General features: G+C 37.0%; 1 protein-coding gene across 7 annotated transcripts in view; it reads right to left on the bottom strand.

Moving 5' to 3' along the window:
• CHCHD3 (coiled-coil-helix-coiled-coil-helix domain containing 3) overlaps positions 1–25028 on the bottom strand; it is a 158606-nt gene that overhangs the window by 123436 nt on the left and 10142 nt on the right. For all 7 annotated transcript variants that reach the window (XR_012672482.1, XM_075142638.1, XM_075142622.1 and 4 more), the window contains exon 3: positions 4775–4859. Coding sequence is in view for 6 of the 7 variants with exons in the window: in XM_075142638.1 (XP_074998739.1) it covers positions 4775–4859 (85 nt within the window). In the remaining variant the exon portion in view is untranslated. The remainder of the gene's footprint in view (positions 1–4774; positions 4860–25028) is intronic.

The following is a 25028-nucleotide window of genomic DNA, read 5'->3' as shown; positions in this document are numbered from 1 at the left end:
GGGCAAGAGCCTGCTTCTTTAGTAGGTCCGAAGGGACCATACATACCAGAGGCAGTAACAAGAATCACGCCCAGAAAGCCTTTTAAGATGCCCAAAGTAGTGATGCATGTGGTTTGTTGAACCATTAAGGTACTAACTTATGCTTCATCTTCAGTAAATACGAAACCTTATAATGAGTGGAATCTCTCTCTAACACTGTAAGAATAGGGAATATTTCTGGAAGGTACTGGTAGATACTGACATGAAAGGGAAAACAGACTATAGAAATACCAAAGCTATATTTTCTCTAGGGGGAAAAGGCACATTACTCTTTTCTCTTACTTCTGTTCAGAACATAAAGAAGCTCTCCAGTATTATCAACTGTAGCAATAATAGTATTATTGCTATAATTCTGATGGTGTTACAACCTCTATGTTACCTTCAGTATTATCATAAGATTGTAGCTCTGACACATTAACTGGTCTCATCTACTAATGCAGTCACTGCAAATTCTGCTGCAATCAAATAATAACCAATTTAACTTTTCTAAATGAAAATACTTTTAAGATGAAACATTTCAAATGTTCAAAAACCAAAGTGAGAAACAATAGTTGGGCTGCGTAAAACAACACATAAACTAGAATCAACTTCAGCTCTTCAGTGGGGTTTATGGTCAATATGACTTTATCACCAAACACAAGACGCAGTTAACACGTTTCTCTTTTCCACAACCGATTAGAGAGCATGTGAATACCTACACCAGTCAGACTAAAGATCCAACCTACTCATACAGCCCATCTCCAACACTAGCCAGCAGATACATGAGAAAATACAAAGACACAAGGCAAGCAGACATCCTTCCTTCATGTACAACTCAGCTCATTTCTGAGAGAATAAACGTTGCTTCCACTTAAGATGATGGAAAGGAAAAAAAGACTTCTATACATAGCAGCTGCAGCCTACCCGAATAAGTAGGTATATTCCCAGCGGACAATCAGCCGAAAGGCAGCTTTATTAAAACACTTCCAGGAATGTTTGTCCATTAGTTGGACCGCAAAAACAGTAAGTGAGATGAGCTGTGTCCTGGCCCAGGACAGTCAAACATGGGGAAATTTAGCCATTGGTAATGCTTAAATTTCCATCAATGGACTAGAAGCCACACACGTTCTCATGACGGTAGCTATTAACCTTCACATCAACTTACAATGTTTCCACAAGCTCTAAATCGACTTGCAAATTCTGGGGGAAGAAAATCCTGTAAAGGTTCATCATTATTTGTGAGGAAATTTAAGTTCCCAAGAAGCCTCCTGCTTTTTCATCCTGCTCTCATGTAGCCAAAAGTTTAGGCAAGCTTCATATTCTCAGCAAAACAGCATATAGGTTTATAATTATATTCAATCACACAAAGAGAGATGAAAATACATGAAGAAGCACACAGAAGTAATATGAAAGACCAGCGGGCATACCATTTTGGACACATGTTCTAAAGCTGGGTCTAAAATCACTACTTTATGTATAACTATTCAAAGTCTCTTTAAACAAGAGCTGTGTAATTCATGTATTGTGAGTGCACTGACGGCATTAAAATACAATTTGAAGAGTCAGCCTTCAGCTCTAATCCCAGAAAGAAGCACAGATCTTAACTTTATACAGTAAGAGTAGTCCATCTGTACTGTGTATGCATGTGTGAATAAATAAATTATATAGCAAGTTAAAATTAACATTTCCTTCACAGTCTGAAATGAGTAAAATACACCTCACAATCAGATCAAAATGTGGTCATACACTGCATACAGAAACAGTACTGAAATTAGCTATTAGACAGTTGGAATCAGACACAACGAACAGTTGCAAGTTGTAGATATTTATGTGTTGAAATGGGGTTGGAAAAAGATTGGAAAAACCAATGTTTTTGAGAAAGGAATGAAAATATACAACATGCAAAATACCATCTATGGTAAAAAAAAAGTCATCAAATGAATGCAGAAATAAAAGATCTTTAATTTTGTGTCGCATACCATCGGCACGTGTCTTAAAAGACTGTCAACAAAAAAAAGTTGTGTCTTATCAAATTAAATTGTTAATAGATCAGAAGTGCAAGGTCAAGTAGTTTTTAATACTAGGATACCAGTTAAATGCACTAATGATGGGCTTATGCCCCTACCATATCTCTTCAAAAGAAGAAAAAAAAAAAGTATAAATCCAGCACTTTGACTTGTTTTTCCTAGATAAAAGTTGCAAATCTTATATTCAGGGGGTCAGGCCTCATTATACTTATTTCCCTATCGAAGAGCCTGACATTGGTGCTGAGAGAGCCAGCGATCACAGCTCTGCGTGCTGCTATTCACAGAGACATGGGACACCATCACACGTCAGTCCAACTGGCCTTGGACAGCACCAGGGCATTTGTATACTGCACCCCTCCTTGTAAGTTATGAAACCTACACTACACTGCATTTTTTCTTGTGCAACTATTGACATATGAATACTATAAAAACTGTTAACAGTTTCCTTCCGTTATATGTTTTAAGCACAGTATAGCTGGGAACTCAGGTTTTGTTCTGTTTTCCAACCCTGCATCGATGTGTTTGTATGTTTATTACAAAAAACTACAGCTGATAGTAATCTTTTCCTTCTCATATTTATATTACCTAGAACACTCTGCACGGGACAGATATGTAAGACAAAATACTTTATCTGACCAATGTGTACCTAGCTCTTAAGTAGGTACTTAAAAATTGAAGTCCAGTAATGATGAAAAATTATACCAACCGTGCATGAGTGTCCAGAAGACTGGCACAGGAGGTTGTACAGAAGACTGCATTTTTTTCACATGAAAGTATGGATCCTGACTTGAAAAAGAACATTGCACAAACATTTCTCATGCCCCTGCATTGTGAAGAGACTGCTTTCTCAACTAGAATAAAACAGGAGGGGTAGGTATGCTGAACCTGAACAACATAAACCTGTTCTTAAAGTAATCAACAGAGCAGCATTCACTTTGTTCTCAGAAGAATATGATCCAGAGGAGAACAGCTCCACATTTGCTACAGCACTTCTTGAATGTTTTTAAAACACAAACCTCAACCAGAATTCAGCCCATAAAGACCTCAAGAGCTAAGTAAACATCTGCATCCTTTAAAGCGGTTTCGTCCAACGTGAAGAGCTTCTACAATCTGTTTAAAATATATTTTATACTGTGTAGAAAGCATAATAAGAAATCCTTGCTTATTGCTAAAAAAACAAAACTAGAAAAGGGTTAAAGCTGCTAACAAGACTTGATACTTGTCATTTTATTCTTTATATTTTTATTTTAATTTATTTTTATAGTTTACATTTCAAAAGCACAGATTCTTCAACAAAAAGATTTTACAGGATCCTTTTAATATGTAATATCTTCCTCACTAATCCTTAGCCAAATAAAGGGAAGACTGCCAGCATTACTCCCTACAAAATATAAAATCAGTTATTCGACAAAATATAAAATCTGCTCCCTACCTTTCACAGACTAATGCACAACCCATGAAAGCTGAATTACGGAATACTTAATGAAAATTACTGAAAAGTGTCAAACGACAAAATACTGAAGTTACAAAACAAATATTTCCCTACTATAATCACGTTTAGCTGAACTCTTGGGCCGTCAACACTACGCTCAAATGTAACGCAAGTTTTCCTGTCAAAGCCCAGTTCAAAAAAGGAGAAATTTCACTGCAACGTATTGATTTCCTTTACTGCTGATTCAAAAAAAAAGCCTGATTTTTTTTTTTCTGGGACATTTATATAGTCCTATCTAATTATATACTCCATCAACCTAACTCAAATAATAATATAATGATGTGTAGGAAACAACTGATATATATGCAGACAGTTTAAGTAGTATTAATTGCATTCTCATTTTTTTAATTCATCATAATGAGCCTTTCTTCCCATTCTCAGAATGGAGGACATGTGTAGGTTAATATTTGTATTCAGTATGTCATATTATCTATTTAGGAAAATCACTGAGAGAAAGTACAAATTAACACACAAGTCCACCATACAGCCAAACTCGATTTCAAATTCAAACAGGAATTTTTTTAACTGCTAATAATCCCACAGTACCATACTAAACATTGCAGAGTATATTTTAAAAATGCTGCACCCAAAGTCTGCCAGTGCATTCTGTATGACTCTGCCCAGTCTTTCACAGTAACTACAATCTCTGAAAAAACATGCATAAGAAAGTAATACTTCAATTCAGAAAGGATGTCAAAAGGGCTTTCTACTAGTAAACTGTTTTAATACAGTACTTTCTATCTTCAAAGCACTATGCTGTACTATTAAAGCAGTTCTAAACATACTGCAGCTCACAGAAATACCTAGAATTCACAGAAATAACAAGAATTACCACTTCTACTGCTGTTAAAATTTACCTTTTGATCAAACAGAGGGATTATAAGTAACCCACCTCTGCATTGCTCTCAAGCTATTTCTATCTCTACACCGCAAAGCGAATATTTGGACTCAGGAGAAATCAACGACGATTGAGCTTACAAGACTGCAAAAGAGAGTCAGGCTTATGAGGTCAAAAGGGATTTAGATCAACATTTTGTATCAGCTCTTACAAGGAAATTGCAGCTAATTTGTTGTTTTAACATGTATTTAATATCAAAACTTGCTATATCGCCCTAAGGTCTTACCTACCATTTTGTCTTGGGGCACAAAATTCAACTGTTTATAGTAAGCAGATAGATAACAGTAATAAAAGCATTAAGTACATGTTTGTTTTAAATATTGTTATTAACAAACCAACCTTCTCTTTTGAGCTTCAGAGTCTCTCCTGGCTCGTTCTAATGCCAGTTCTTCAGCTATTCTTTTCTTTAGTTCTTCATCATTAACTACAATTAAAAGAAAATTAAATGAAATGTTAACAGAACACAACATACTCTTAATTACAGAAACAACCGCATAATACTCTATTTTATTTATTTTCTTATTTCTATAAAGCAGTTGACGTGCTTTCTTGTGGTTTAACCACCTTTCAAATTTTACCATACAACACTAGAGAGCCTTTAAAAATTACTCTTATTAAACAACTTTTCATTTAGTGGAATCTTTCAAAAATTAAAAAACATACAGTATATGTTAAATTAAATACATTTTTCTTAAGAAATATGCCTTTATAAAGTTAAAATCGGGCGGGGGGGAATGGGACTGAGACCTAAATATCAAAATCATAAAATGCTGCTTTTTATTTATATGGAACCAAGGCAAACATCTTCCTGTGTAATGAATCAGGTATTTTCAGATGCATATTTTAGCCAACAAAGCATTTACAACACCCTTGATATCCATACTTCTGGTTTCTATTGTTAGAAAAAGATTTTGCCTCAAATTGTCTCAATTTTGTTTAAACAAGCAGACATGGAAAGAATATTTTCTTCATTTAGATTATGTCAGATGAATTAGTTTAAAGTCTGGCTAAGAACTGAAAAAGCAGGGAAGCAACTTCAAGTCTATGAATAAACTTTTCCACACAAAGGTAGAAAAGTGTGAGAGCCACTAATCCTACAAGCTTGAAAGACATCTACAAGACTACCAAAATCCATGCAGTAAGGTTTTGAGACACAAAACAGGTCCATTTCCAACTTTCTTTGATATTCAAGGGCTCAGTCATGCAAGCTACTACACTGATACCGTTCAATATTAACTATCTCCGCATCTATAGGCAACTGCATACTTCTGAAAAATCTGACCCAAAGAGATCAGTAGCAGTTTGTCGTTACTTCCTTTAATAGAAGTTGTGCCAATAAAATATGTTTCAATAGACTTCCAGAAGAAGCCATACTGAAAAGGTTGTTTCAACCTAAAAAAAACCCAAGAAAAATAATCCAACTTTGGAGATGGTTTTGTATGTTCTATCTCTATCTGAATACAACTTGACACATACATAGCAGGAATCAAAAAAGAAAAAAAGAATTAAAACATCCAGAACAACATTTTCCATTTGGGAAAATGTAGTAGCTTGGTAACCAAAAGTTATACCAACTTCAGCAGAACAGCTGTTAACTTTGCATAAAATGTTGATTTGTAGCAGTCAATAAGAGTGAGTTTTCCTAGAGGAGGAAAAGAAAACAACTATAAAGTACAGCTGTAGAAAGAGATTTAAAAAAATCAGATAATTATATCCAGGGTTATTCCAATATAAATCTTAATCTAGACCTGCCTCTCTGGAATAAAGGTATACCTACACTAGCTGAACTCTACCTCTGTAACACCGCAATACTCTATTGTTCCAGTACACGCATATGGATAATTCCCTTATTTATAAGAAGCATCTGGTGCAAATTTCACTCTATGGAACCACAGAGCTAAAAGACATATAATCTCACTCCAAAATGCCTATCACTTGAGCATAATATAGGTGTTAAATTCAAGAAGGTGATAAAACCCCCTCATCTCAGAAGCAGTAATAAAACCACTTGCTTAGGTAGCTAAAAACCAGGGAACCACCTTTTCAGGCAATACAAGACATGAAGCAATTGCGAGACAACAAGCAGTCTCCTTAGAGGTTGCATTTGTATTAAGTATTTATGCATACAGACAGCATTCAACAGCTGCTAGCAGTTGGAAACTTGTGGAGATACTGGGGCAAAGGGGGAAAAGCCATCAGCCTCCTTTTTCACAGCAAGCTGACACAGTTACAGTATTTGCCCAGAAAGTGGAATATCTGGAATTTAGATCCTCCTAAGATGGATCAGTTTGAGTCCACACATCATATATGCTCCAGTAAACCGCTCTAAACACTAAGCTACCATCTAATTTAAGCAGATATACCCTCTTTTTTTTTCTTTTTTGACAAATAAAGCTAAAGAAAAAGTACCTTAGAGGGTGCCTAGCGATTAGAAGACAAAACTGAGACAGCCTCCAATTCTAGCACCCCCTTTGTGGAACCAGTTATTTGTTTCACACTAGGCACCAATCATATTTTAAAAAAATAGAGACACATAAAAAAGCCAGTGACAAATAGCCGTGTATCTCGGTGACCTCATCTCCAGGAGTTAGCTTTATCTGCAAATATTATCCAACATCATTAGCCCACGTTCCCATTATAGTTAATAGAGTCCAGCGTGCAATTCTTCTCATCCTAAAATAGACACTTAAAATAGTGAATTTTATGAATGAATTAAGCAGCTTCATCAACTATATGGGAGTCTTGGCCAACTAATTCAGTTATAAGCATTTTAAGTAAAGCAGAATGAATCGATACCCATCCCGCCAGATGCAGCAAATGCTTAGATGACAGAAACAGAGTTGCGCTGGGGAAAAGGAGGGGGACACTTGTGAATGGCAACATATAATAATATGTTAACATACGTCAAAATTCAGAGGTAAATGTGAGTCTTGTAACAGATTACTACCACAAACCCGGGACGAAAAAGCAAAACCCCATTTTATTGGGACTATCTCTACTGACTATTGACACTGCTCCACTATTTTCTCCTCTGAGGCTCTGCGAGGATACTCTCCGTTTGAGAAGATACTGAGTTGTTACAGCACACCTGTACGTTTCCAAACAAAGATCGGCTAGTCACAGTGAACGGAATCGCCAGAAGAGGAAAAAAGTTTAGCAAAATATCAGGCAATGACAAGGATCCTGTTTCTGTACTGCAGCACACATTAATCTCCCCCACACCTCAGTAAGCATCACAAGCCAAAATGAGAGCAGTTAAGGTTCTGCATTTGTACACTTAGAAATGATTAAGCTGTCATAAAAGCAAAGAATTTATTTCACATCACAGCTACCTTATTCACAGAACAATCTGAAAACCCATGATCAAGTTTTCTTACTGCAGTTCTGCTCAACCAGATACCTCAATATTTCATGTCCTTTTAATACTGGACCTGAGCATACACAAAACCTTCCAGAAGTACATTGTTCACCAGCATCTACATCATGAAGTTTATTGTTCTGGTGTGCAAAAATGAGTACAAGAACTCTACCAGACCATAGAATGGTTTTTTAAGTCGCAACGAGAAAAGATTCAGGCATCAGCCAATAAAGACATTTGACCTTAACAATCAATTAGGTTACCCATCGATCAGCCAAATACTAATAGGGAATAAAAGTGGAGCTATAGATCATTCAATAGAATTATTGTAAGATATAATTGGGTAGCTCCCAAATGGGAACTTTATGATGTTTCAGTAAAAAAAATGCAGTTCTACAAGTAGGAGGGATTTGTTCTAGGGGAAGAAGCATTTAAAAAGAGAAAAGTTAATTTATTAGAAAGAGGATCAGAAAAAAAAAAAGGAACTGTTTCTAGATAAAAGCAGTAACATTTCTCTCTGATGGCAATCTCTGCTAAGACTATAGGGCATTAAAAACAGACAGCTGGGCATTAAACTATTGGAGACTATTAGACCCTGGTGGGTGCAAGACTGCTAAAATAACCATGTTCTGGAGACGGTAAGTATACAGCAGTTGCCAAAAATTACGTAGCCATTCCCACCACCACCCCTTTTAGTATTTTAAGTTCTTCAGGACACTGAAATCAGTGTCAACTTCATAGTAAGTGCATCCCAGAGCAGACAAATTTGGAAGATTTTCAGGCAAGTACATTTAGGAAGGTCACACTTGCATCCCAGTGCTTTCTTATGCTCCTACAAGAGCGTAAAATGAATGCAGCTCCACCATTTCCCAAGCCTGAATGTGCTAATGCACAGCTCACATCACAAGACAATTTAGATAGATGGTCAGTAATGGGAACTATACTCAAAGAGCCATAATGCTACAGCCAGAAATAACTCTTCTCTGTCCTCTTAGCGTGTGAAGGGTGGATGCTGATAGGTGTCTGATAAGCAGTATTCTCTTCAGGATAATGGAAATGGAGTACCACCAGCTGCATTGCCAATGGGCTCATTACCATGCTCAGATCTAGCAGCAGGTTGCACAATGCTTAAAAGAGTGACCAGACTGTTCCACGTAATGACATCGCAGAGAATACCAGTATATGATAAAACCCACAAAGCTCTTGCTTGCGTCTTGGCAGACCAAGCAGTGACTGTCAACGGACAAGGACATTTTGCCATTTTGATGGCCTCCGGGATGCAGTAACCTGATGCTTCTTGTTTGTCCAACTACTCGTTTGGAAAAGTTTGAAAGACATGGTCATTTATGGCTAATATTACAGTGCAAATGCATGACGTATTTCCCCCCCTCCATGCACAGATTCTAACTTTAAAAAAGTACGTATAAATGAACAATTATTATTACTTAAACCATTTTTAGGTACTGCAAGCACAAGATAATACATGTATTTGGTTCAGTTGACTTCCCCTCCCCGTACACAGACATACACACGGGTAAATTCAGTTTCTATCACATTTAAAACAAAGCTTTAAAAGCATGGAAGAAAGACCATAAGACAGCCAAAGGTCTGAAGAAACTATAAATTATGTCCAATACATATCTATTGGCCAAAATCTGTGACCATGCCCAACAAATAGAAGAGAGGCAACTTCCAGAATAAAAGTTACAGCACATTTACTCAGGTTTTCTATCAAATCCTTCTAGTTGGCTTTATGCCTTCAGACAGATGTGCAGAGTGAAAGGGTGTGAGAGCACCTGTCACCAGGACAGGGTTTTATTTTCAAAAGAACGCAGAGCAGGCTGGCAGTTATGGAAGCATAAGAGCATTCTCCCTATGGCCATGTTTCAACACTTTTCGATTCAGCCTTTTCCAGACAAGGAAGACACGCAGATTCCTATCCATCCAATACCCTTTTGCAAACCTGAAGGAGGTTTATTCTAACACCTTTTTAAAATGCCACAAAACCTACAAAAATGGTTTTGGGAGCCACTTGTAGAGATACGATATTGTTTTCTGTAGTCCAGGTAAAGACTAACCTGGTTGCTGTCAAAAAAAACCCAACAATTAAATAAACAAAAAGAGTGCGCAAAGCCATTTGCTTAACCCTGATAATTGATTTTCCACTTGTGCTTCAAAATCAAATGAATAAGAAAAGCATACACCTGATATGTTTCCCAGGGTCCAAAACGCTTTGAATAATTACAGGGACAATTGATGAGGACAGAGGAGCTAAGGGTACTGAAGAGCTTACACACTTAACCAACAGTCACTGAGGTTTCAGATATATAACATGCACTTCATCTTGGAACTTCAAAGGCCATCCACTAGCAGTATCAGAGCAAAACCAAGAACTTCACATGATGACCATTCTTGAAAAGCAATCAGCAATTTTATCTCCTAGGTCTACTATAGGTTGGTGCAACTCAGCTACTCCCTTTTTTCTCCAACTCCTCTGCCTTTGCTAGTCACAAGATCTAAATCCGTTCCTTCTTCCTCTCACTCTAAAGCAATTGCTTCATAAAAAAACATTCAGCGTGATACTAAGACTACAGCAAGAAAGCAGCACCCAAAGCTGCAAATAACATACATTAGGTAAAGCAGACACCTGCAGCCTCAGAAAGGTTAGCCTAAGAAATCAGGACTACAATATGGATAAATTAATCAAATAGCCTCTAGCCTGCAGAGCTAGGAATCTGCCCATTAGTCTTGCATTTTCAAAAAAAATCATTAATGGAAACAGCATTTATTATCAGGCACCTTAACTAAACCCTCTTGTAAGGGCAGGTGCATTAAAGGTTATTAATGAAGAGACACTTAGGTTTCATACAATCAAACGTCTTTTAGAAAATACTTAGCTAAATAATATTCAGAGAATGAATTTACCCAAAAAAAAGAAAAATAAAACAGTTCTACTTTTCCTTTTCATTCAGCTTTGCTAATTAAAAAAAAAAGAAAGATGTCCAGTGAACAGGACATCCTTCACAAAGCAACTTCTCAAAGGCCAGAACAGAACCATACAGATGTCCTCCAGGCCATTTGACCATCTTCCTTAAAGAGATAAAAATTTGCTTTTACAAAAAATACCTCCAAGGATGGAAACAGCACAGCCCCTCTGGGCAATATGTTTCAATGCCTGACTGACCTGATGGCAAAAAAGTTTCTCCTTACAGGTCAAAAGCACTCTTGTTTCAGTGTATGCCTCTTGTTTCTTGTCTTCATGCCATGCAGCACCATGAAGAGACTGGTTCTCTCTTCTCAGTAACTTCCTTGCTGGAAGGGTACTTCCAAGCATAAGAAGTCCACGTCCCTCAGCCTCTCCTCTCGAGTTTCAGACCACCACTCCTTCACCCAAGGAGCTCTGCAATGCGTTTGGGGCTACACTGGCTACTTCTGCCTTCAAATAAACAAGTCACAAGGAAGGACAACCCATGCCATTTAAATTAAGTACATGGCTTGGGCACAATCCAGAGGACTAACGCAGGGGTAAGATACACAAAAGCAGAATGCACAATCTTCAAATTAGTGTCTGAATGCATCAACAAGACAGCAAACAGGAAGCTACATATGCGATTAGGTTCATCTTTTACATCGGCACTCAGTAGAGGCTGTTATAAAATGAGTGGTAAATTACTGTCATGGATTAGAAACAGGCTACGACAAAACAGAGGACAGAAAGCACTAGCAGTGAGAAAGCTAAAGACAGACTTTAAATTCTGCACATGGATAGTCTAAAAATCATTTTAATCAAGACTTAAGACTGGAAAACTTTAAAAAGGAGAAAATAAGACCAAGCAAGCTGAGCAGCACAATGGTATACAAATTCAGTTTTGAAAAATGAATAGTCATACACGTTGGCAAGCATAATGTGACTTTATCTTACATTTTGCTTGATTTTTAAATCAACCATAGTCACATATAAGTTCCAAGTATTGCACAAAGAAAATTTGTTTAAACAAATGGCCCCCCTTAAGGGCCAGCTGGACATGAGAGGGAAGAAGGCAGAAGGGGACGAGAAGGTCCAACATAAGTACAGAATATATAAAGAATGAGAGAGAAAGAATATGAAAAAATAGATCTAAGATGATGTACCTCCACAATTCCTCAAGCATTGTGTTTTATCAGTCTTTCCACACAACAGTTAAAGCCAAGGATAAGCTTTGCCGAGATCTATTTCAGCTCCACCAAAATTTATGGGCTTAACAGAATAATCACTTTGAAAAGTTCTCCAAACTATTTTGTCCAATAGCTTATGTTAATATTTTCTTCCTTTTAAGAAGAAGATGAAACACTAGAAAATTTAGTCTTTGAAACAAAGCATAGAAAAAGTGAGAGGTTTGGGGGGTTTTTTTTGGTTTGGGTTGGGTTTTTGGGGTTGTGGGTTTTTTGGGTTTTTTTTCAGTTTTTTTGTTTGTTTGGTTGGGTTTTTTTTGCATCGGAAGCACTAACATTGACTGGTTTTTCACAGATCCGCACTGTATGTTTCTCTGTCCCCTCACGTTAAGTCAAGCTGATCTCTCTTGTCCCTACGACATTGTCTTCCTTGAGCACTTCTCCAGTGTCCAAACTTCATCTCTCCCTCCTGTCTCCTAGCTTGGCTTGGCGATACACAGCACAGGCTGTAGTTGCTTTTGCGGAACATGTGCCACTCTGCTAGCCGTAGCGTTCCTGTGGAGTGGTAAACCTTTGGCAAAACAGTTGAAGACCTTCTCTCCATAAAAGCATTTGTCTTACTGTCTCTTTTCTACCTAACCCTTGATTCATCAAAACGTATAGAAATATCAGGGCCTTGAGTCTTTCAGCCGCCCTTAGTTAGATTTGGCTGAAATCAATTAATAAATTCAGGAGTTATCAGAAGGCAAGTGATGAATGTATGGTACTACCACACAACTCTTCCTTTGGGAAAGCACACAGAAATAATGGAAAGAAAACCTGAAATGGCTCACCACAGAGAAGAGATATGGTTTAGAATATAATAACGTAAGAGAGGCAGCTCTGGGCTTCTACTCATTCTTCCATCACACATTGTTAAAAAGGCTCAGAACAAAGCTGATAGGGCAGCATTTAAAAGATTTTTTTTTTGTAATTTTTTTTGTAATATTTGAAATGCACAAACGTATATATTTGAAACGGACAACGTATTGTCAACTCTCTTTGCTGAAGCCAAAAGCAAGTAAAATCAAGGAGGGGAAAAAAAGACTAAAGAACACCAACAGGCTACATAATACTTAAAGTGGAGTTGGAGAACACTGCTTCAAGGTATGTACCAACCACTGCCAGAAACAGGAAGACTTCTTTTTTGCTGGAAAAACTATTTCACAATTACTTACTGCAGAATTTCTTGCTTTCACTTCTGTAGCATCTGGTATTGACAACAGAGCATTGAAACCATCGATCTGACCCAACAAGGCAGTTCTCATGATCCTGTGCACATTAAGTATGGACATTAACCAGCTCACTTGGGACAACGTACCTTAGGGCTGTCTTCAAACCCATCATCTGTCTCAGTAGCTGGCAGGGCAACTGCAGCTTTGTAGACATTAAAGTTAATGAAGATGTCACAAGGAAAATTCCTAACTGAGCACTAACAGTCATAAATATTGAATCAGAAAGCATACGTCAGCAGCCTGGTACCTTCACAGCATCAAGCTATGGGTTTATAAACACATTATGGGTCTTCCACATTTAAAACACTTTTTCCACCCACATTCCAATTTAAGATGCATAATACACAAATATTATAATATGCAAATACCCTCAATTTATTCTTTCTAGTTAATAAACGCTCCAGCTTGGTCCATATCTAAATTCCATATATCACACAAAAAACATCAATATCAACAGTAGCCATTTAAGTGGAACAGCAGAGAAGAGACAAAATATCAAATCCATTACTCTTAATTTAGAAAGAGTAGCCAACTATAGAAATGACAGGCACTTGAGTAGCATGCAATAATTCCCACTAGACCAGGAAAAAAAAAGTATATACTTTATTTCTTATTCAATTAAGCTATTTCTTATTCAATTAAGCAACAAGAAAATACTGTTACCTTTCCTGACATTCTCAAAGTTGTCTCAAGCGGCTAAACAGGGAAACAAAATTTGTCTCGCCCCCAAAATAGGTTACTTGAGGTCCAGGTTAAAGTGCACTGGTAAATCAATGCGAGACAGTCCATCTACACCTACCCGTGATGCGCACCGTCTGTACATACATAGAAGCTTCAGCTCATCAGAGCTGTCAATCAGGTAACTCTTATGAGCACAGAATTCGCGGGTAGAATTACATACTTTAGTTTGCTTTGGATATCAGCAACGCTGTCAAGGAACTCTTATCCTAGAGTCCTAAAAATGTAAGTTTTTAAGAAAGCCATATAAATATTCATTGCACACTAAAGAAAATAGTAAGACTTCTGGTTTTGAAATCAAACTGTATGATTTCAGTGTTAATTAAAGCCATAGCAAATATATTTAGTATGCTTAAATTAGGTGATCAGTCAATGACACCATTAAATATATTCCTCCTTCTTTAATTATTATTTTTGAAAGAGCCTGGATTTGCTGGTAACAGAACACAAGAGGAAACAAGTAAGTGTTGTAATGGTTAGTACCTCAGTATTCCCGGCATACAACATTTTTTAAAAAAATTAATGGTTTTCAAACACTGTTGTACCTGGTCTTTAACCCTACAAATAGTCCAAATTAGCCTTACAGAATTCAACAGAAAAAATAATGAACCATCCCTTCATTCCACCATCATTAAAGAAAAAACTCCAGAAATAAGTTATTTGTTTAAAGACCAAAGTATCTGTTTCTCTCCCTACAACAAAGGAATCTCTTAGAGACCCTCAGGAATTTTACTGGCATATGTACAAGTGAACTATCAGGAACAAGTATCTATGTGTGGCAGAACAGTCGCTTTCATGAGTGACCTTATTACACATTTCCCAAATTTCTTTATTATGAGCCATGGATCAGGGCACGGCCAGCATTTAAACAGTTGAGGGTTTTTTTGTCGTTATTGGCTTTGGGGGTTTTTTGTTTTGTTGTTTGTTTTTTTTTATTTATTTAATTATTATTTTTAAAGAATGGCATTCTTAAGAATAAGTTCTATTTTCAGACTTGTACAAATTTAACTACCAACACATACAGCAACTCTTCCATTTAAATTCAGAATTACAGGCACTTCCTACAATCACAGATACAGTACAAACATAAAGCACGCCTCCAAGGACAGAAATTTGTATTAACTGTTAAATATTGGTAACGTGCAGCAATACTTTAACAAGCTCGTAGGATAATTAAATACAAAAACAATGCAATTAAGTGTGCATAATTTTAAAATATTTAATATTTAGTTTCCAAAGGCGCTCTTGCATATATTACATTATCCATTTTACAATGTAAATGTGGGTATCAATCAATTTATACTAATTTAAATTAGAAACAAGATGGTACATGATCTAGAAATAGCAAAGGAAAGTTAGTTCATATTATATTTGGAACATCCTCTTTTCAGTATCACATTATTGTTGTAGCTTTAGCAGTAAATCCCAACAACGAACTTATGAGGGGGGCTGGAAAAAACAGGGGAGAGCAGGATTACAAGGTTTTCCCCTGCGATTCTTTGAATTGGCTTCTATCTACCTGTGCTTAATAGCCATATTTAACAAGAATAACTCATTTCTGAGATTTGCACCTGAACAAGAAAAGCAGAGAATTTTCATTACTCCCTAGCACGTCTAAGGTTACATTCTAATAGGCTAACAGAAAAAACAAGTAAACAGAAATGGATGTGTACAATCCACAGAAAGACAGAAAATTAAAAAATACAAAATCCCAAGGCTAAACTTAAAATTAGTTCTTTTAACCAATACACAAAGTAGAAATGAAGCATAGGAGAATAAAGTGGTAGGAGTCAAAAAGCAAAGACACGTGAGCAAAGGTCTATGCAGGACAAGGTCATCCTGCTGCACCAAAGAGCCTGCATAGCCATCCCTTCCAGCCACTGATGGCTTAAAAATAAATGTGTGTGCCCTTCCACTACAAAATCCTCATGCCGTACTCAGTCTGGGTTTTCATATCGCCTAGAAAACATATCAACCTCTCCCCCATTCATGCTAAGCTCAGACTGTCAGCCCTGAATGCAGGCAGGGAGAGATGTCCACCAATCGCGGTGCCAGAACAGACAGAGGTTTCACCACAAATTTAAAATTGTATATTTGTGTGATTCTTCCGTCAGACTTCATGATTATTTGAAAAAAAAAATTACAGGAATTCCAGTGCAGTATAGTGAATCCTCAAAAATCTGTCAAGAATTTTCTTCCAGTAACTTAGAATTCATTACAAAAAATACGCACACTTGACACAGAAGAAACATCTTGTCTTAGAGGACTTAAGTTAGATATAACAGGTGACAGACACAGGGAAGCACTGCAAGAGAAGAAACATGAAATATGGGCAATATATCTTGAAACATGTGACAGCTAATAAAATAAGTCATTTACCACCAGTAAGTGGATTGAGTTAAAGAAGCCAGTTAACATAAAAATGTACCTAATTTTTATTTTCTCTAGGAATTCCTGCTGTGCCAGCTACACAACTACGTGAAGTTTTATTGTAACTTTTAAAATTGTTCTCAATGCCCTTACAAGGTTGTGAATCATTTCACCCTAACCTTAATACCCATCCTTCTTACCCACCTCCGTAATATAATTGTATATATATGAAATAACTTATTTTAGCAGCTATTTAGCCATAAGTCATTTTGCTGTCCTGTTCATTTTCAATAATTTTAAAAAAAAAAAAAAGAAACGGAAGTATCACATACCTTTACAAGACTATCACTGGCAGAATACCCCTAGATTGAATACAACAGTTGAGACTTGCTATTTCAGCAGTCTGTGCTAGTAATTCCTACTATACATATACTTGTAAGGGTTTTCTTGCTGAATAAAATGGATAAAAGCATCAGAATTCTGTAATTCAACATTTAAAAAAAAAAAATCCTATTGTAAGCAATGATGAGAAGGATTTTATGATCCTGCTTTCAACAGGATTAAGCATGCAGTGTTCTTTCAGGACAATTTAAGTTGTCCAGTTCCTGATCTTTATGGTTCATATGTTTACTGTAAACCTATTTTATCTGACAGTATGGGGAAATTTACTGGTATCTCTTTTATTTTCTTGGACAAAATAATTTCTAAATTCTTTCACCCCATGTATTTCAATGAACGTCTTCTACCGCCATAGAGGACAGTGCAATAATCATGTATTTCTACACATAATAGCTAGGTAAAAGGGTTTATAAACTAAAACATATCTTTAGTTTTACACTTAGAAGTCACCACTAATTACAAAGAATTACTAACTGCTATTGCACAGGCCAGCACTCCCAAATGGGACTCTCTGTACTGTCAAGGCTACATAAATAGCAAATGTTGATATTCAGTTCATCTACTACCATCACCTTTAAAAAGGATTCTCCAGCTGTGACTGCACACTATCAATGGCGCTGAAAAGTCAATTTTACCCAATTACAGCTCTGGATTGCAGTAGCTTTGGACAGGAATAAGAAGATTCACAAAGCTGCTCATCACTCTAAATCAGAAAGCCCTCTGCTGAGGATATTTTCATATACCGTTCCATTGGTGGGAATACAGGCTCAGAGTAGCTCTAGGCATTGAATTTTACTGTCCAATGTCCGTGTGCCAACTGTTTGTGGGGCTGGGGGCGCTGCTTTTACGTAAATGTGGTTCAAAGCATAGAGAACAGGCCTTGCTACTCAAAGAAGGTAAGTGAAGACTTCTAATAAGTGACTGAATGGGGTGAGTTAATATGAATATGTAATGGGATAAAGAATAAAGTTCTTTTCTGATATTGTGCATTCCATACACACAGTGCAAATGACTGTACACACTTTCAAAGAACAACCCCTCCTCCTTTTTTCTTTTTTACAAAGTGTTTGCGAAATAGAAATTTCTATTCACCTAACTTTTCAACCTAAACTGAAATTTTGTGTTCCATTCATACTCATATATCGTTAACTTTAAATGATCTTATCATGCCCTATGATACAGTCTGTCGTTTCGTAGCAAACCAATCTGAACAATCAATCAGGAGAAAGAGAGGCAAGGTAAATAAACATAAAGAAAGATAACCAAAGACTGGTATTTGCTGGAGGATACAGCTTCATGATGATGATGCTTCATCAGCCTTCTGAAATTCAACCCCTTCACTACTGCTTACACTATTTCCAAAGCCAGCTGCGTACTAGCAGCTCCAAATGCCAAAGGAAATTCTCTCTCTCTTTTGTGAAATTAAAAACCAACAGTATTTTCCTTCCCATGAGCAACTGAATTAATGATAACCTGGCTTCTTGTGGATTTAGGTTCTATTCCTCTTATATACACAATAACCCTACCTTCTCTCATGTCATCATACTATTTGAGTAAAGAAGGTGAATTTTATGGCTAGCCCAGAGTTATGCACACAGTTACTGCTCACCAGCACACTTGTATTGACTAATATCATCACACATCAAACCTGCATCCACCACTAATTTGCAACTACTCTGTTACTTAAAGCTATCACAAGACACATCAAATTTAAGAAGTTATCTTTGAATTTTACTAAAGAGTGGAGCAACTGCTTGTTTGTCCTGTCCCACGGCTGTTCTCAAAGAATGGTGACTTTCTGCACCTGGTTCCTTCCCTTTAGCTGCTGAATTTCAAATGCGTGCGACAGCCAAGCATCAGAAAGCATGCCAAGAAAAGCAGCACAACCACTAGCTCCGGGGTCTTCCAATTTGTATGCATTGCCCCAGAGTATCTCCCCCCTTCATATTGACCCCAGCTCTCCCAAATCCCCCAGGCTCATTGATGCATAGGCTTTTCCGCAGTCTTGTAACTCTCCAGGATTCCCCCGCCTCTGCCTTTCTACAGTTGGACTCCAGGATCTTAAGGGTCTTTTCCAACCTAAATGATTCTATATTCATCAGGTACAGCTGCAGAAGCTCTTGCTGCAAGCCTCCACATACCATTATCTCCTCCAAGCTTAACCCTATCATCAAACCATCTTTCCTTTCTCACCAGTAATGCTCTGAATTTTTTCCAGACAAGGTTACGCACAGGCAGACACAGCAAGAGGTACCATTCCCTTCCTGGCCAAGGAGACCAGCCCTTTTGAAGGCAAGGGACTGGTGAAGAAATCCAGTAAGAAGGAGAATGGAAAGGTGAATACAGAAATTTCAAAGGAAGGGGAAGGATATGGGATTCAGAGAGGCAAATCTACAATTAAACTAGGAAAAGACAGTAATAATGGAAAAAGAATATGGTCAATAATGATAGAAAAGGTATGGGTGCTTGCTGGAAAGACAGACTTTTGTAACCATTCTGCAGCAGATCCACATCCAGTACGAAGCCTCCCCCATCTATCCTGAACACATCTTTTTGAGGAAATTTTTAGGAGTGCAACAAAATTCTTAATGTTCAAATAAAGTAAGTTGCAACATGCATTGCAGGATATACCAGTAGTTATTTTCACTTTGCAAATCAGTTCAACAGTATGAAGATAATCTATGATATATAAAGCTGGTCAATAATCATATCAGGAAACACTGCAATAGTACCATTGTTACCAATCCATTTGCAAATTTTCAGAAAACATGTAAATAAATTAATTATCCTTGAGAAATCTACCTCTCTGACTAGTTTAGATAAAACTGGTTAATAACTTTAAAAGTTATTCTGGGAAAGAGGGAAGATAAAAACAAATTACATAAGAGGCCATAATACTGTGAAAAAACAAGCAGTGAAAGTGTGTCTTTACAGATAAAGGTTAATGAAAGAAAAGGAAAAAAGCGTTCCACCCAAAGGTAACACTCATTAATACATCTGCTGATCCCATTAACCAGATTTCTCAGTGGTTGGAGTTGCATGGAAAGATAAATCAAGATGCCAAACTTCCTACTTTGTAAATTTAAAGCAATCTAACAACTTAGCACTAAATTTTAAATGGAGTAAAAATTTTCCAGTAGAAGCTGACTATTCAGCAAAAAAAAGTGTAACCATCTCCATATCAAGTCATGATTTTATTTGTTGATGACATGGGCACTGAAACTGTGCACAAAGTCTGAAAGCAATCACTCCACCTAAAATTAGGTACAAAGAAGCCTGCAGTGATAAATAAGTAGATCTTTAACAGCTGTTGTGGCACGCTCAAATCCAATCTCCTGTTCATTCATTCAAGTTATAACAACAGGCTGATACATGGATGTTTTGTATCAGTGCAGAGAAAACAGTAATTCCAGAATTTGTTTATTCAGCTCAGATGCAAACTAAGCACATTCAGACTCATTGCTGCTGGCTCGAGAAGGGTACAAGGAAAAGAATTTAAATCCAAGTCAAAAGTATAAGAACCGTTAAAACCATTTGTAACGAGGTCCTGTAAATGAGAATCACTGACTTAAAAAGGGAAGTGCAGGAGAATCTGTAAGTACTTTCTTATGTCTTGAGGGTAATGTTTCCAGTTTCCTACATCCCATACAGCAGCATGCTTATTCTAGAGAATAATCTGAAAGTCAAGTTTTAGCAACAAAGTGACAGAACACTTATTTCATGTAATATTAATGACAGCTCACAAGAAGTCAGATTAGAAACAACCAATGTACACATTTCAAATATACGCACCACAGAAGTATTAAGGGCACCTGCACTCCTTGCACAGAAGCAAGGGTATGTTTCTGTTGAGGAAAGTGGAGGTGACTTACAAAGCATTGTAACATGTCTTCCTTCAACTTCAGCAAAACCGGCTTTATATTTAATTGTCAGCAGACAGCTACAGTACTGTCAACTTTGAAATGTGGTAACTGACGTATTTTTAGCCCAATATTTAGCACTGTATTACTGCTTGTAATAATAACTGAAAACTGATTGTAAACAATGTAAAATTATGATGTTTATGATTATTTTCATTATTCAGAAATTATATAAAAATAAAGGACAAATGCTGAAATGTTTAAAGTTCTCGCAACAACAATAATCTAACACCTACATTTTTAATAACAGGTAATGAGATCTGCTAACAAAAACAACTTTTTCAAACGACTGGTCTCTAAACTGATGTAGTACTTGCACTACCTCCACCACCGATAGCTTTTTAATGTTGTAAGTTGCTAGCAGTAAGAAAAACAAGATACTACAGGATGTAGCGAGTAGCAGCATTGCCAAAACCAAGCAGATTCAATTCCATTCTAGGAATAAACTGCCTTGAGTAGTGACCAAGTAGCACGTTAACCAAGCATGAACGAGCAAATGCAGGAGCTAGTAGCATCTCAAATACTAGAAAGTGAATTCAAGAATTTCATAAAAGGTGCAGGGAAAAAGAAAAAGGCTGCTTTAGCAGGAAAGAGGTCAGATACAAAAATTCTAAGGAGAAAGAGTAATCTGACTGTCAGCAAAGATGTTTCTAGTTAATTCAGAAATATATGAGGTTTACTTTTTCTTAGAGTAAAACATTCTCTCCTCTCCTCTGCAAATGACAGAGCAGATTAAAAGGAGCCAGTGTGTTCAGCAATCTCTTCAACAGAGACTGGCACAGAAACAGAAGATTGGTCCTCAGTCAAAACTTCATTGACAAAGTGATGTGATATCCAGTGCTGCTTCTCCAAAAATTAGTTTCCTTTGGTTTCCGATTAGCGTTGAATTCACTCTTCTATATAATCACTGCCTTTATTAATTCTTTCTACCAATTTGTGCAGATGCTACTTTTTCTACTTAAATTTCAGAATACTCAGTGCCATCCCCCTCTGTTGAAAAGTGTCACTTAGTAACATCAGGGATAACTGAGTCCTTTTTCTTACGATAAGCTGCCTCCTTCTCACCAAAAAAAGAAAAATAAGGGGAAAAAAAAGAAAAGAAGGAGGGGGAAAAAAAAAAGTCAAGCATCTTTGATGAACCACTCATCTCAACTCTTTCTCTATAAAGCTCCAGAGATTAAGGAGAACTAGAAGCCTTTCACAGGACGGGATGAACCACCGTATCTCACCCCTAGCCTAAATGACTAGCTTAGATCAGATGCTTATTTTTCAGATGATTAACATTAGGTGAAATCAAGCACGGTTAATGTAGCTAAAAATGAGAATCAGATAAACTGGCTTCGTGAAGCACTGTCAGAGCTACACAACAAACCATGCAATCGAAGGGAAGAAAGAATGTCCTTCCACTAGTTTTTAAATTTAGATTTCAAAAAACAGGTAGTAGTATCTGAAAAATGCAATTTTCAGTCTGGTGTTCCCCAAAACTTTAGTAATATATCTCAACATGAGATCATTGAAAATCAAGGAATTCAGTACACATGCAAACCAGTCTTGGAAATAAAATTGTAACAGTAGCTGAAACCGCATACTTTTCCCCAGGAGCAGAAGAAAAGAAGTCTCTAAGTGGTTACCTCCTGTTTAACTAAAAAACAACTAGGACAAATCTTTCAAGAAGCAGCACTATACAATATACTTAACCTGCCTGATCTGACAAGTGACAAAGAGTTTTAGTAACACTTCACTGCAGCCTGAAGATGAAAGAATAAAACAAAACTTTTCTTTTCATCTTAATGCGATAAACCATACATTTAAAGTATTCTTTAATATCACACTGAAGATTCTGTAACCAGTAAATAAATTGTGATGGAAAGAAAAGTAGCACTTACTACTAAAACCACAAGATTTTAGTACTTGAAGGTCTCCTTGTGCTGTCTCTTATTGGTTCATTGGAGACTTGATTTAGAAATATTTTGATACATTCTCCCCTTATAGTAGTGATACGTTCTCCCCTTATAGTAGTCCCTCGCTTGTTTTCGTTTTATTGCAAGTTGTAGTCAGTGGGGAGATAATTTGGATAATAATATATTTTACTGTAAAACCAGAGAGAATGCTATATAGCAGAATGACAGTCTCCTTGCATAGTGCTATCAAGACCAATATTGGTGAAAGCAAACAGTTCTAATTTAGTCATTGGTTTTATTTCATTAAAATTATCAATATTTTTAATTTTATTCTTTAAGATAGCAAAATCATTCAAACTGCTCCAAATGGCTTCTATTCTAACAACCTTTTAAATTACATACCCTTTTATCTTAGCCAGCTATCTGGTCTTTTTGACCTATAATCCCAGGAAGGTCTCTGAAGGACAAAGGAGAAATAGCTGGGGTTTATTCTGGTGCCCAGACACAGCACGGACTAGAGAAGTCAAAGGCTGAAATTTCAGAGGAAATATTAAATAGTTCAATGCCTACTACTGTCAATCTTCAGCACATTTAACTCTCAATATGAACCAAGAACTTAAGCACATGTGAACTGGGATTTTTGCAAGAACATACATGGGAAATTTCTAACAAGGACTGCAACAAATGTTGCCAAACAGGCATCTTCCTCTGTCAAATTCTGATTTCTAATAATGTAACTGAAATTAATAAAAAAAAGAAAGGGAAAAAAAAAAAAAAGCAGAAAGGAAAAAAGCATGTTACTGGATAGATTTTTATTTATTTCTAACATGGGGGGGGGGGAGGGAATATATATATGTCCTTCCCCGAGTTTGCCTCACAAACATTTGATAAATTCTGGCTGCATTTTCAACAAGTTCAGCCTACAGCTAAGCTCCGACTGCCTATCACCAAAGGTCTAAAACTTTGCCAGGATTTAACTACAAAACAATTCCATACTCTGAAATAGTAAAAGGCAGTGGCACCAATTCCATGCATAAATGCATAACAATTTAGTCCTTAAAACTCATTATTACATGTTGTTTTGCAAAGGGCTCCATGAACTGTGCACAATCTCTTTTTCCCAAGTTAATTTTTTTCTCTGTGTTTTTAGAGACAGTTTCCCTGGCTTTCTTAATTAAGCTTACTGCAGCACTAGAAATTAATACAAGAATCACATGCCAGCCACCAACAGTTGTTTTTCAACATGATTTTCTGCTAACTACTGGAAGATTATGTTTTAGCATGCACGAATCTTGTGCTTCCACATCAAAAAGCAGGTGGTTCTAACTTTTAACTCGCAAGCCATTTCTAAGCAAATACTTTGGATAAGCTTGTTATACTAGCTACGACAAAAATTGCTTTATACACGTACCGCACAACTACTCCGAAAGATTTTTAGAGCAAATGTCTGCACTCAGTAAAGCCTAATAGAGCACATGCAGCCTTAAGCAGAATAGCATGAAATTTAATTTCAACAAATCCACTAGAGACCAAAAAGCACACAGTATGCGGTACGTAAGAACTACCTATATTCTAAGAATATATAGAAACGAAAATGACACTTCTAAATGAATGCCCATTGAAAGATAAATTCTGCCTATCTGCAAAAAGCCACATACACAGAAAAGCATTTGTAAAAGAAAAAACTATAAAAGCAGCTGACTATCATCACAATGAATCTACCTCGGCCTGAGACCTAGTTACTAGCAATAGGACGAGAGGAAACGGCCTCAAATTGTGCCAGGGGAGGTTTAGATTGGACGTTAGGAGAAATTTCTTTCCTGAAAGAGTGGTCACGCCTTGGAGCAGGCTGCCCAGGGAAGTGGTGGAGTCCCCATCCCTGGAAGTATTTAAAAGACGTGTAGATGAGGCGCTTAGGGACATGGTTTAGTGGACATGGTGGTGTTGGGTTGAGGGTTGGACTCGATGATCTTAGAGGTCTTTTCCAACCTTAATGATTCTGTGATACGCATGCATACGAGTAGGACAGGACCTGTCACATCAAGTGCTCTTTCTTTAAATTTCATTTGGAGTATCAAAAGTTCTCTATCAGTTCTAAAATGAGAACCCCTAAATAAATCAATCGTATGTCCCCCTAATATTTGACAATATTCATGGGATATATTGGCTTTCTCCCTGACCCTCATGTGGGGGGAGGGGGGGAATGCAACTCAATCCCACAAGCTCTCAAAAACCTAATTCCTCCATCTGCAGAAGCCTCACAAACCTCAGAATTCGTTTCTTCAGTTCCCTTTACAATACTGAATAACAACAAATAAAGCAATAGTGGGAGCAGAAGGAGAGAGGGGGGATGGGAATCAATTACTGCAATTCTAGCCTTAAACACCTCCCACACATGGACTTTTTCATACGAAGTTGAACATGATCATTTCATTACAATGAAAGAAAGAAACAGAGGAAGAGAGAGACAGAGACCGCTTC

Source organism: Calonectris borealis, chromosome 1 (assembly GCF_964195595.1).
Source record: "Calonectris borealis chromosome 1, bCalBor7.hap1.2, whole genome shotgun sequence".
Taxonomy (NCBI): Eukaryota; Metazoa; Chordata; class Aves; order Procellariiformes; family Procellariidae; genus Calonectris; species Calonectris borealis.
Note: the sequence above shows the minus strand (reverse complement) of the source record. Positions and strands in the feature narration are given on the sequence as shown.